This window comes from Miniopterus schreibersii, assembly GCF_964146895.1.
Source record: "Miniopterus schreibersii genome assembly, chromosome: 1".
NCBI lineage: Eukaryota > Metazoa > Chordata > Mammalia > Chiroptera > Miniopteridae > Miniopterus > Miniopterus schreibersii.
The window spans coordinates 160,216,842-160,229,880 of record NC_138101.1 but is presented as its reverse complement, the minus strand read 5'-3'; the positions used below and the strand labels follow the sequence as shown (position 1 = coordinate 160,229,880).

At 36.1% G+C, this 13,039-nt stretch overlaps 1 protein-coding gene across 1 annotated transcript in view; it reads left to right on the top strand.

Moving 5' to 3' along the window:
• Positions 1-13,039, top strand: part of HERC1 (HECT and RLD domain containing E3 ubiquitin protein ligase family member 1) — a 166,598-nt gene that overhangs the window by 107,579 nt on the left and 45,980 nt on the right. Inside the window, exons 36-42 of the mRNA XM_081157121.1 lie at positions 153-236; positions 1,743-2,263; positions 4,674-5,449; positions 7,015-7,213; positions 9,427-9,587; positions 12,463-12,579; positions 12,792-13,023. Of these exons, the coding sequence (XP_081013247.1) occupies positions 153-236; positions 1,743-2,263; positions 4,674-5,449; positions 7,015-7,213; positions 9,427-9,587; positions 12,463-12,579; positions 12,792-13,023 (2,090 nt within the window). The remainder of the gene's footprint in view (positions 1-152; positions 237-1,742; positions 2,264-4,673; positions 5,450-7,014; positions 7,214-9,426; positions 9,588-12,462; positions 12,580-12,791; positions 13,024-13,039) is intronic.

The window sequence follows — 13,039 nt, the reverse complement described above, 5'->3', positions numbered from 1 at the left end:
GTGGAATTTCCTTGGTTAGCAAGGTTAATTGAGATTTGGCTGTAGTAACTTTGTTCTGTCTCCTAAGAGCTTTGAATCTTAATGTGATTGGATATTATCAATTTTTTAAAATATTTTTTTGTTTCCTTTTCATCATCTGTGCCACACTATAGGAACCAAAATTAGCTTTTGAAGATGTGGATGCAGCAGAGTTGTACCCATGCGTAATGTTCTATAGTAGCAACCCAGGGGAAAAGGTAATGAAACCTCTTGTCTAAAGCATAAAGAATATTTGTTCATTTTTTATTGATACTTATTAACATCAGGTAGAGCTTATAAATATAAATTATTTCTACCATTAAAAGTACCTGCTCAGGTAATTTACTCTTCTAGAAGAAGGTTAGATTATTTTTAGAAATTGCTTTCACTTTTTATTAAGGCACTATTTGATATTCTGGCAATGTGAAAAGAGTGAGTCAACTTTTAAGCATATGTGCAATTATAAGAACTATAGGAAATAGTTTAGGGATAATATGGTTCATTGGCAATTATGAATGTGAGAGAGAAATATAGAAATAATCTTAAATGTAATCAGATATTATTAGTTGAATAATGGAAGTTCTAATTGTGATGGGGAAAGCTGCCTTTCATTTATTCAGCCGAGGAGGTTCTCAGATCTTGTAGTTGCTGTAAATTCAATCCCTAAACCTTTAGGAGGACTGTATTAAAGAGATACCCTCCCACTATAAACTACTTTTTCTCCTCATCTAAAACCCAAGCAGAGAGAAACTTCTCTGTGGTCTCCCTATGCTGATGGGTAGATTTGTTTTCCACCCCATCCTTTTGCTTGAGGATGTTGTGTAGCCTAGGTCTGATCTTCAGAATTTCTAGTTATTCTTCAGTAGGAAGTTTTCACACTGTCTAATATATAATATTTCTATAATGGAAGTGTTGGACTTGGTAAATCCTAGTCATGAAAGTTATTTTTTATTCTATGCTTATAAATATATTTTTTACATTTTCAAAAGTTATAATTTCAGGCTAACCATTGACATTGACATTTTTTGATCACTTACTGTGTGTCTGGCACTGTAGTAATAAGCATTTATGTGCATAGTCTCATTTAATCTTTAAAATAACCTACTATTACTATTAAAATAACCTACTAGATACTATTACTAGCGCCATTTTTTTTCAGATGAAAAAGGTGAGGTTTAGTGAGATTAAATAATTTTCTAAGATTGTGCAGAGTTATGATTTGAACCCAAGTCTTGCTCTTCTTTTAACCTTTTTATGTCTTACTTGAATTGTGTGTTCAGATTGGGACTATCCCAATGAACTAGATTTATGATTTTATCTTTCTGCCCCTTGAACAATATAAGATGGTTCCAGGACTCAGTATTATTCTGGAGTCTTGAAGATGAGAGAGAATAATAGATCCTCAAGGCTTTTTTTTTTTTTACTAAATTGAATTAGTCACATATACCTTGGTCTGTATCCATCTTTCATGTGGCCACAACAGCTCTGATACTCACAGGCTTCAGGAAGTTTAAATGACTAGGCAGCTTACTTCAGAGAATCATACTGTTACTAACTTTAGTAGATATCTGCAACATTTACTCCTTATTGGAGCCAGTGGTGTAATACGGTTTATTAGGCAGCCAAAACTAGTTCAATGTGGGACTACATGTGCCAGAATTTATAGTGACTAATAATTTGGGAGAACTAGTAGTATTACCCATTTGCCACTCTTTTTTTTACAGGTGAAAATCTGTGATATGCAGATGCGTGGCACACCACGAGACTTACTTCCAGGAGACCCCATTTGTAGTCCCGTAGCAGCAGTGCTGGCAGAGGCCACTATTCAGCTTATCCGAATCCTTCACCGAACAGACCGTTGGACTTACTGCATTAACAAAAAAATGATGGAAAGGCTGCACAAAATTAAGATATGTATTAAAGAGTCAGGTCAGAAGCTAAAGAAAAGCCGCTCGGTTCAAAGCCGAGAGGAAAATGAAATGAGAGAGGAAAAGGAGAGCAAGGAGGAAGAGAAAGGTAAACATAATAGACATGGCCTTGCTGACCTCTCAGAGCTGCAGCTGAGGACCCTTTGCATAGAGGTGTGGCCTGTGCTGGCAGTGATAGGTGGAGTTGATGCTGGTCTTAGAGTTGGAGGTCGGTGTGTTCACAAGCAAACTGGGCGCCATGCCACACTGCTGGGAGTGGTCAAAGAGGGCAGCACATCTGCCAAGGTCCAATGGGATGAAGCAGAAATTACTATCAGGTATGATCTGTTGAGTTATACTTATAGCAAATGAGTATTTAATGGTGACGGGGGCCGTTGCCTATGGGCAGGGAGTAATTATGTGTTTTAGATGAGCTGCCATTTAACTTTTTAAAATACTGTTTTTCATACAATTGGGTATAAGTACTGTGATTTCATAAAGGAATATTTCCCAAATCTGTGTTCCTTGGAATACTAGTGGTTTGTAAAGTTTATAGTTTTTGTTTTGTTTTGTGAAGAAATGGTAAGCTCACTAGTTTATGTTTAACTGGATCCTTCTTTCTGTTTTTCTTTTGGCTTCCTGCTTTCTGATCATTTCCATTACTCATTGGGATAGAAAAAAGCCAGCCAGAAGATCTGTCAATAACATTTTGTGTTAGAGGGCTTTGAATGTATGACAGGAACATTTTTGGTGACTAAAATTAGGGTTTGGATTATCTGTGATTTTAAGTATTTTTTTCTTTTCTTTTTTTTTTTTTTTTAAAGCACACATTTCTATCTTCTCAGTGTGTGTGCAACATTTTTGATAAATACAAAAATTACATTATTCGACACAAACTGTACATGTACTTAAAAGCACTTAGATGTGTTTTGCAGTCAGATAGGATTTATGTGAAATAGAAACGTCATATGTTTAAAAATGTCAAGTATCTCCATTAGTAAAGGGACTCACTCATCTAATGACTATACATAATTGTATCATTTGAAAACAGGGATTAATTGATATTATATAACTTCATTATACTGCTTAAAGTGATTCCTTTATAGTGTTAATATGACATGGGACAATATCTGAAATAGTGCTTCCTAAGTATTTTTGATACCAGTACTGTTTTAGAGTCTAACAGTAGCTATAGACCCTCTCAGCCGAAAAATACACATGTATAACGTTTACACACAATTTCAGGAGTTAATGGACTCTACCTCCCTCCACTCCACTAAGCTAAGAAACCAATGAAAATTTTACAGTGTTATGTAAAAATATCTACTTTTTCTTTTATTCTTTGCCTTGTTTCAGAAAGGATTTATGAAGCTTTATTAATATGGATACAATATAGCAAAATAAAGAAAAATAAGGCAAAGGGACAATAAGATTAGGAAGGTTTAGTTGGAACCAAGACTTAGGTTAATATAAGAAATGTATCCCACCGAACTTTTTATACTTGCTAAAGCTTTCTATTGCATTTTGTATAATTACAAGATTTTTTTTTTTTTTTTAAATATATCTTTATTGATCTCAGAGAGGAAAGGAGAGGGGGAGAGAGAGATAGAAACATCAATGAGAGAGTCATTGATCGAGCCCACAACCCAGGCACGTGCCCTGACCGGGAATCGAACCCTGATCACCTGGATCCTAGGTCAATGCTCAACCGCTGAGCCACGCCCTGCCGGGCACAAGATTTTTTAAAAAAATATATCTTTATTGATTTCAGAGAGAGTAAAGGAGAGGAGGAGAGAAAGATAGAAACATCAATGATGAGAGAGTCATTGGTCGGCTGCCCCCTACACGCCCTCGACTGGGGATTGAGCCTGCAATGTGGGCATGTGCCCTGACCGAGAATCGAACCCAGATCGCCTGGATCCTAGGTCGAGGCTCAACCTCTGAGCCACGCCCAGCTGGGCAATTACAAGGTTTTTAAACTTCAGGAAATTCTTGCCAAATATCAGGAAATATGTCATTATATTTTTGCTTAAACTCTAAATTGGAAGCATTAATTGAATATTACAAAGTAAATTTTTTAATGAAATGATGTCTTTTCTGGAATAGATTTTAAATGGCCATTACCTACATAATAAGTAGATTTATTATACAGACTTTCCAAATAGCTTAGATCAGGAATTGTCAGAGAACATCTGATCCACCTCCTGTTTTTGTAAATAAAGTTACACAGCCACACCCTTTTATTTAGGTGTATCTTTGGCTACTTTCACAATATGTTGGGGTTGAAAGGTTGCAACAGAGACTGTGTGGCCTCCAAGGTCTAAAATACGAGGTGGGCAAAAGTAGGTTTACAGTTGTTTGTATGGAAAAATATATAATACAAGAATAAATAATAATGCAAGAATATAAACTGTTTCACATACTCACAATTGTAAACCTACTTTTGCTCACCCTGTATTTACTATTTGGCTCACAGAAATTTTGCTAATTTCTGGTTTAATTATGTTATAATGAATATTCTTATTTGAAAGCACATGCACATCTCATTGCTTTTGCATTTATCATCACCTCTCCCCATTTTCTCATAATAGACTAATTTTTCTCTCTGTAATGTCTTCTGTAGCTTGTGTAAATTATTCTCTGTACTGGGTACATGGTGCATCTTATTTTGTCTACATTATATTCTGTACCTTCCTCCTGTCTATCCCTCACTTGCTTCTTCCTGTGTCATTTTGATCTTTATTAAAGCTTCCCAACTTTTTGGTCGCCTAGTGATACTCCATTGTATAATCTGGAACCCTGTGAACCACTGCCTTTTGACGTGGCGCGATTCCGAGGCCTGACGGCTTCTGTGCTGCTGGACCTTACGTATCTGACTGGTATTCATGAAGACATGGGCAAACAGAGCACCAAGCGACATGAAAAGAAACACCGACATGAGTCTGAAGAGAAAGGGGACATTGAGCAGAAAACTGAGAGTGAATCTGCTTTAGATATGCGAACAGGCCTAACATCTGACGATGTCAAGAGTCAGGGTACCACAAGCTCCAAATCAGAAAGTGAAATAGCTTCATTTTCTTTAGATCCAACCCTTCCAGGTGTGGAATCCCAACACCAAATAACAGAAGGAAAGAGAAAAAATCATGAACACATGTCCAAAAACCATGACATACCCCAATCAGAAATCAGAGCAGTCCAGCTGTCCTATCTCTACCTCGGTGCTATGAAATCACTTAGTGCTCTTCTTGGCTGTAGTAAATATGCTGAGCTGTTGCTGATACCAAAAGTTCTGGCTGAAAATGGCCACAACTCAGACTGTGCGAGCTCTCCAGTTGTTCACGAAGACGTGGAGATGCGTGCAGCCCTGCAGTTCTTGATGCGACACATGGTGAAGCGAGCAGTCATGCGGTCGCCCATAAAGAGAGCTTTGGGATTAGCTGATCTGGAACGAGCTCAAGCCATGATCTATAAATTAGTGGTCAGTGGGCTTTTGGAAGACCAGTTTGGGGGCAAAATTAAGCAAGGTATGTTATCTGATTTTTTTTTTTTTCCTTTTGTGCTGTTGAAATTATAATTGTCAGAACTGATGTATTCTGTAAATGATTTATAAAAAAAAATTTTTTGGCCAAAGCAATTTTCACGTCATTTTTCCTTTGCAAGGTAAATAGTTCTTTTCTGTTAATTTTATATTAATTACCTATAATTTTCTATTTTAGATCTATAGAGCATTAGAATTTAATAATTATTACTACATTTTGTAAAACTGAAATTTAATTCATGCCACAAAAGGTACTCAAGTGTTTATTGATCTGATTCAAAATATATATTATTCTGATAACTTCTCAGAGGCATTTTAAAGGATTTTTTTAAAGTATTATTTTTATAGCGCTAGCCGGTTTGGCCGAGTAGTTGGAGATTGGTGGGTGGACCAAGAGGTCTTGGGTTCAATTCCCAGTCAAGAGCACGTAACTGGGTTGCAGGATCACCGCCCCAGTTGGGGTGCTTGTGGGAGGCGACCTATTGATGTCTCTCTCTCACATCAATATTTCTCCCCTCCTTTCCCATCCCTTCCTTCCACTCTCTAAAAATCAATGGAAAAAATATCCTCTAGTGAGGATTAACAAAACAAAAAAAAGTATTGCTTTCATAGATTCTGTATTGTATGTAAAAAAAATCTTGTTTTGTCTTTTATCCTCACCTTTGGAGATAATTTGAATTCTAAGATTAAAATAAGATTCATTCAGTAAATAGTTATTGAATGCCTACTGTGTGCCAGGTACTCTTCTTGTGCCAGGTTCTGGGGTGTCAGCAATGACCAAAACAAAGTCGCTGGCCATCATGGTACTTCCATTGTTTTTATTTTTTCTTCCCTTCCTCTTCTTCTTTTCTTTCCTTTTTCTTTACCCCCCCTTCTTCCTTTCTTAGCTTAGATGGTGAATAGGCATAGAGAGGTGCATGGTGCATATGATATGAGTGTTACGATCATGATGTTTATGAACGTGTGTGGCCATTTAGCAAACCTTAATTAGAGTTAGCTATCTTGGTAGCAGCTTTTTTTTTTCTTTTTCTTTTTTTTTTTTTTTTAACTTTTAGGAGTAGTTTGTTTTCTGAGCTATTGCCCTTTTCAGAGCATGGAGTTTCTGTCTAGGTTTTCATATTCTTGTATTTCATATTCTTCATCTTTACCTGCTTAAAGACTAAAGATAGGCATCAAAATAAAATTGCTAGGGAAACACAGTTTTAATGATCAAATATCTTTAGAGAATCTCTGGTCAAATGTCACATACATAAGTGAGACTTTTTTATTTGTTTGTTTTTAAGAGAAGTTTCCCTAACAAAAAGAAATGAATAATTACAAGGGCTTGTTACTTTTTTTTTTTTTGTCTGTAGAGTCTACAATTATGAGTACAATAGTGAATACAGTATATATACGTAAAAACATTTTTTTTGTAAATCTTTTATAGAAATTGATACTTAAGAAATATATTTAGAAACTTTCCAAATTAAAGGTTAAAAGTTTTCCATTCCCATGTCACATTTGAAAAAAACAAATCCTTACCACTTTCTTAACCTTTGTCTTGGTTTACAGAGATCGATCAACAAGCTGAAGAAAGTGACCAAGCCCAGCAGGCACAGACCCCTGTTACCACTAGCCCATCAGCCTCGAGCACGACTTCCTTTATGAGCAGCTCACTGGAGGACACCACAACTGCCACCACTCCAGTCACTGACACAGAAACAGTGCCTGCATCTGAGTCCCCAGGGGTGATGCCACTAAGTCTCCTCAGGTAGGGAAGTTAACCTTTAAATTGTGCCATATTTGATGCCTATGGTTATGAACACACAGTTACTCTCTTATGAAGAATGTGCCCAACTAAATCAAGGAATTCTAGAGCTAGGAGGAACCTAAGAGATCATATGATCAAACCCAATTTACTGAAGTTGGAAATGCCCCTCAGAAGTTTAACAACTTGCCCCAAGTCTCATAGCCAGTTAGTTGTCCCAGATCTAATCAAATGTGCCACTGCCAATCAGGTACTCCAGCACTGTCTCCTTATAATGATTTCTTTTTTTTCTTTTTTTTTTTTTGGGGGGGGGGCGTAGCTAGGCTTTTGAATATGTTTTTCCTCAAAAAGTAAATACTTGTATTTTGATTATTACAGCTTTAAGGAAGTGCTTACCTCCATGAAGTAATTTTCTTTTCTCAGGTTATTTTCCCTTTAAAGCATAATTTCTTCATTATTTATTTATTTATTCTTTATTATAAAATCAAACAAGTCTGCTTTTCAAGTGAAAGAGCATGTCTTATGATGCTTGTTCAGCCAACCCTATTTTAATAGATTTGTAAATTTTATATAATGTTTAAGTTTTTTTGTATACTCAACCTGAAAACCTTGAGAAAAGATCTTTAGGGAGGTGCTATTTTGTGAGCTCTTTCACCTAGGACTTAAGTGAAATAAAGGGAATTCTCTTAATTGACCAGTCACTGTTATTCCCCAGTGCGTAGACTGACATCTTAGAGAGTAGAAGAGAGAATGACTATTAATGTAATGATTCTCAGTATTTGGTGTTCACAAGAACCACCTGGGAGGCTTTTTAAAGCTCTAGGGATGTGTTCCCCAACAAGTCTCTCAGTAGGTCTGGGGGGCACATAGTTTGCTTTGAATTACGTTTCCCCAGTGATTCTGATGCAATGGCCACACATTAAGAATAATTGCTCTGGTTTGGGGTAGAAAGAGCACTAATCCTAGTACTACCATTGCCCAGTCCCTGCACTTTTCCTGCCTCTTAGCTCTCACTTAAGTAACACAGTTCCAGGAGGTGCTTTTATTAAAGAAAGGAAGAAGAGAGGAATGGTAGGATATTCTAATATTGTTTTTAATTACTTTGGTAATTAATAGAATTCAAGGTATCCACAGAGGATCAGTAGTACTGTGACTCCTTTTTGCCTTTTAAGCTCTATAGTGTAGCCATGGGATTCAGTGGTATAATAATGCTCCCTTGCTCCCAGAGGCATTCACCAGGCCTTATGACTTCTTTTTTGTTAGTCTTTATTTCCCGTTATTGACTGGGACTGTATTAGTGCTGCAATTGTGTCTGCCTGTCCGAATTTCATTTAACATGAGAAAAATCAGGGAACAACTGCCCCTACATGAATATGATCTTACCACAATTATTTGACTGCATCGACAATGCTTTCTTGATGCTTAAAAAGTTATTCTGTTGAACAAATCCAAAGAGTAGTCAGTCAGTAAAGAGCTTTCTGGACTTTGTTCTTTAGCCAATGTCTGCCTTCTCAGCCTGAGAGGGCCTGCTCCTCTATACCTTGCCCCCTCTACGCAGCTGGCATATCAGTCTTATGCTATATTTCAGTTGTTCTGGGTGACTGGACAGTTATCTTTTCTTTCCAGAACTTACCTATAGACTATTACTTTGAATCCAGGTGAATAATTTAATGGCTAGCTAGTGAATTTATGTTTGAAGTAACTGTAAATTATCTGTCTTTACAAGATTTTTTTTTTTTATCCTATAACTGCTATATGTCTACCAGAATATCCCGGTCGTCTTGGTATTATAGTAAAGGAAAGCTCCCTGAAGGCAGGGATTTTTAAAAATCTATTTTGTTAATTGCTGTATTCCCCTGCTATGTTGTTGGCGTTTTACTGAACAAATGATAAGGTATTATTATTACTTGTATAGTAAAAGCATCCTATGAGATAATGATTTTTAAAACTGTGGAGTCTTTCTCCCTCCCCCCAATTAATTATAGCTAACCTGTGTAGTTTTCCAGGTCACATATTCTTTTATAAGACTATGATGTATATACAGGGTGGTTCAAAAGTAGGTTTACAGTTGTCGGTATGTGAAACAGAGTTTATTCTTGTATTATTATTTATTAATTATTGTATTATTTTCTATATGCACAACCGTAAACCTATTTTTTCCCACCCCTGTATTTTGTAATTGGATTTTTATGCTAACCATTGTTGTTTTCTTAAAGGCAAATGTTCTCTAGTTACCCAACTACCACTGTACTTCCCACACGTCGTGCACAGACTCCTCCAATATCATCATTACCGACCTCTCCATCTGATGAAGTAGGAAGGAGGCAAAGCTTAACTTCTCCTGATTCCCAGTCAGCAAGGCCAGCTAACCGCACAGGTGCGTGTGTAATCATGCACTGTGACACCCAAATGTCTTGGCATTCCAAATGTGTGGGACTTTATTATGTATGCATTGTGCTTTGTCTTCATTGAAGGTAAAAACAGTGATTTTAATTAAGGGGGTGTGTGGTCTGCCCCATTAAACTGAGCTGTCTTCTGTATTTTGAATCTGTAGATTGAATTATGGCTTTTTGGGAGAGAAATAGTGTACTATACATCAATCATATTAGACCGTTTTTCTTTAAAAAAATTAAAGCCCGGCTGGCATGGCTCAGCAGTTGAGCATCGACTTATGATCCAGAAGATTACGGTTTGATTTCTGGTCAGGGCACATGTTTGGGTTGCAGGCTCAATCCCCAGTAGGGGGCATGCAGGTAGCAGCCGATCAATGACTTTCTCATCACTGATGTTTCTATCTCTCTCCCTCTCCCTTCTTCTCTCTCAAGTCAATAAAGACATATTTTAAAAAATAAATTAATTAAATAAAATAAATTTTTTTTCAATTACAGTTGACATTCAGAATTATATTAGTTTCAGGTGTACAGCATAGTGGTTAGACATTTATTTAACTTAATAAGTGATCCCCCCCTCAATATATCTAGTACCCATCTGGCACCATACATAGTTATTACAAAATTATTGATTATATTTCCTATGCTGTGTTTTACATCCTGATGACTATTTTGTAACTACCAATATATACTTCTTAATCCCTTCACCTTTTTCACCCATCTCTCCAGCCCCCCTCCCATCTGGCAACCATCCTTTCATTGTTTTCTAATAATGGGATTTTTAGTGTTACAGATTTCCCTCTAAGCACTGCTTTTGCTGCAACTCAAACATTTTGAAATGCTGTGTTTTCATTTTCATTTAGTTTAAAGTACTTTCTAATTTACCATTGATATCTTCTTTGATATTATTTAGAAGTGTGATATTTTGTTTCCAAATATTTGGGCATTTTTCAGATATCTTTCTATTGACTTCTAATTTAATTTCATTATCATCAAAGAACATACCTTGAATAATCTAAATTTTTAAAATTTGTTGATACTTGTTTTATGGCCCAGAATATGGTCTGTTTGAAATGTATTCCATGTGCACTTGGGAAAAGTGTGTATTGCGCTGTTATTGAGTGGACTGTTCTATAAATTGTTGGTTAGGTCAAGTTGGTTTATAGTGTTGTCTAAGTCTTTTTATTTTGATTTTTGATCTACTTATTCTCTCAGTTATTGGGAGAGTGGTGTTGAAACCTCTGTTACTGTGGATTTGTCTATTTCCCCTTTCATTGATCAGTTTTTGTTTCATATATTTTAAAGCTCTGTCTTTGGGTCCATAAACATTTAGTATTCTTATGTCTTCATAATGAATTGACCTCTTTATCATTATGAAATGACTCTTTTTACCCCTGGTAATATTCTTTTCCCTTAAATCTGCTTTGTCTGGTATAAATATGGCCACTTCTGATTTTTTTCATTAGTGTTTGGATGGTGTATCTTTCCCCATCATTTTACTTTTAACTTGTGTCTTTATATTTTAAGTGGGTTATAGTTAAGTCTTGCCTTTTTTAATCCAACCTGATGCTTTCTGCCTTTTAATTGAGGTATTTATTTAGATCATTGACATTTAATGTGATTATTGATATGGTTGGGCTTAAATTTACCATCTTTCTGTTTATCTCATCTGTACTTTGTTCCCTTTTTCCTCTTTTCCTACTTTCTTTGGATTAAATGATTTTGTTTTCATTTTATCTCCTTTGTTACCTTATTAACTATACTTTGTATTGTATTTTTAAAAATTACTTTGAGATTTATAGTATACACCTTTAATTATCACAGTCTACCTTCAAGTAAATCTTATACCACTTCATGTATACTAACAGAATTTAACAGCAGCTTGCTTTCATTTCCCCTTTCTCAGCCTTTGTACTTTTGTTGTTATACTTTAACTTCTACATATGCTATAAAGCCCCATAATACATTGTTACTATTTCTGCTGTAAACACCCAGTTATCTTTTAAGGATATTTAAAACTAATATGTTTATTTTATATTTACTCACATATTTACTAGTTCTGCGATTCTGTGTTCCTTTATCTACATCCAGATTTCTATCTGGTGTCATTTCTTTCTGCTTGAAAGACTTCCTTTGACATTTCTTATAGTGGTCTACTAGTGATGAATTCTTTTGTCTCTTGTATGTCTGAAAGAGTTTATTTCACCTTAATTTTGAAAAATATTTTTACTGATGTAGAATTCTAGATTGACAGACATTATACCACATACCTGGCGTGTAATCTTCAAAGAATCAAAATGATTGAAGGACACTGAAGAGGAACATGAAAACTAAGTAAATGCAAAGATTATCCTAGATTGGATCCTTTGCTGTAAAGAACATTACCTGGATTTTTGGTGAAACTAGAATGAGATCTGGATTAGATGATAACATTCTTAATTTCCTGCCTTTGATGGTTGTATTGTGGTTATGCAGGAGAATGTCCTTATTTGTAGGAGTTATATGTTAGCGTATTCAGGGGAGATTGTCTGCTTCTTACTCTCAAATGGTTCAGGGGTAAAAGAATTCTTTGTGCATTTGCAAATGTCTGTTAAGTATGAAATTTTTTGTAAGTAGAAAACTATTTCAGAAAAAAATGTTTTACATTTTTTCAGCAGTTTTATTTTGTATTAGCAGGTTTATGTTTATGAAAAACCTTACTCTATAACAAGTGTAATCATAGTTACGTTCTTAGTGAATTTTTGCTAGAGTAAAATTGCATTAAATTTGGACAGTATTAAGAAACTTATGGTTACAGTGAGAGCACTTTACTCATAGTTTGTAGTGATATTTAGGCCTTGACTTCTCTCTGTTTTGTCTCAGCCTTGTCAGACCCAAGCAGTAGACTTTCGACTTCTCCTCCTCCTCCAGCAATTGCAGTACCCTTGCTGGAAATGGGATTCTCTCTCCGACAGATTGCCAAAGCCATGGAAGCCACAGGTAGGATACGTTTTTATATATCAGTATATGTAGACATGAGGTGCTTAATATTATTAAGGACAACATATTTTTTTAAGAGGCCATAAACCTTGGTAAGATTCTTAACAGATTTAGTTACGGTGGCATCATAGTGGACACTCTTAAGCTTACAGCATGAATAGCTAATTATTTTGCCCAAAGTCAGTAGCAGACTTGTTTTTCCCCCTCTTCAGGTGCTCGAGGAGAGGCTGATGCCCAGAACATCACTGTCCTCGCCATGTGGATGATAGAGCACCCTGGGCATGAGGATGAGGAGGAGCCTCATTCAGGCAGCACAGCAGATGGAAGGCACGGAGCAGCAGTTCTAGGCAGTGGTGGGAAATCAAATGATCCCTGTTATTTGCAATCACCAGGAGACATACCATCGGCTGATGCTGCTGAAATGGAGGAAGGCTTTAGTGAAAGGTGAAATTACCTATCT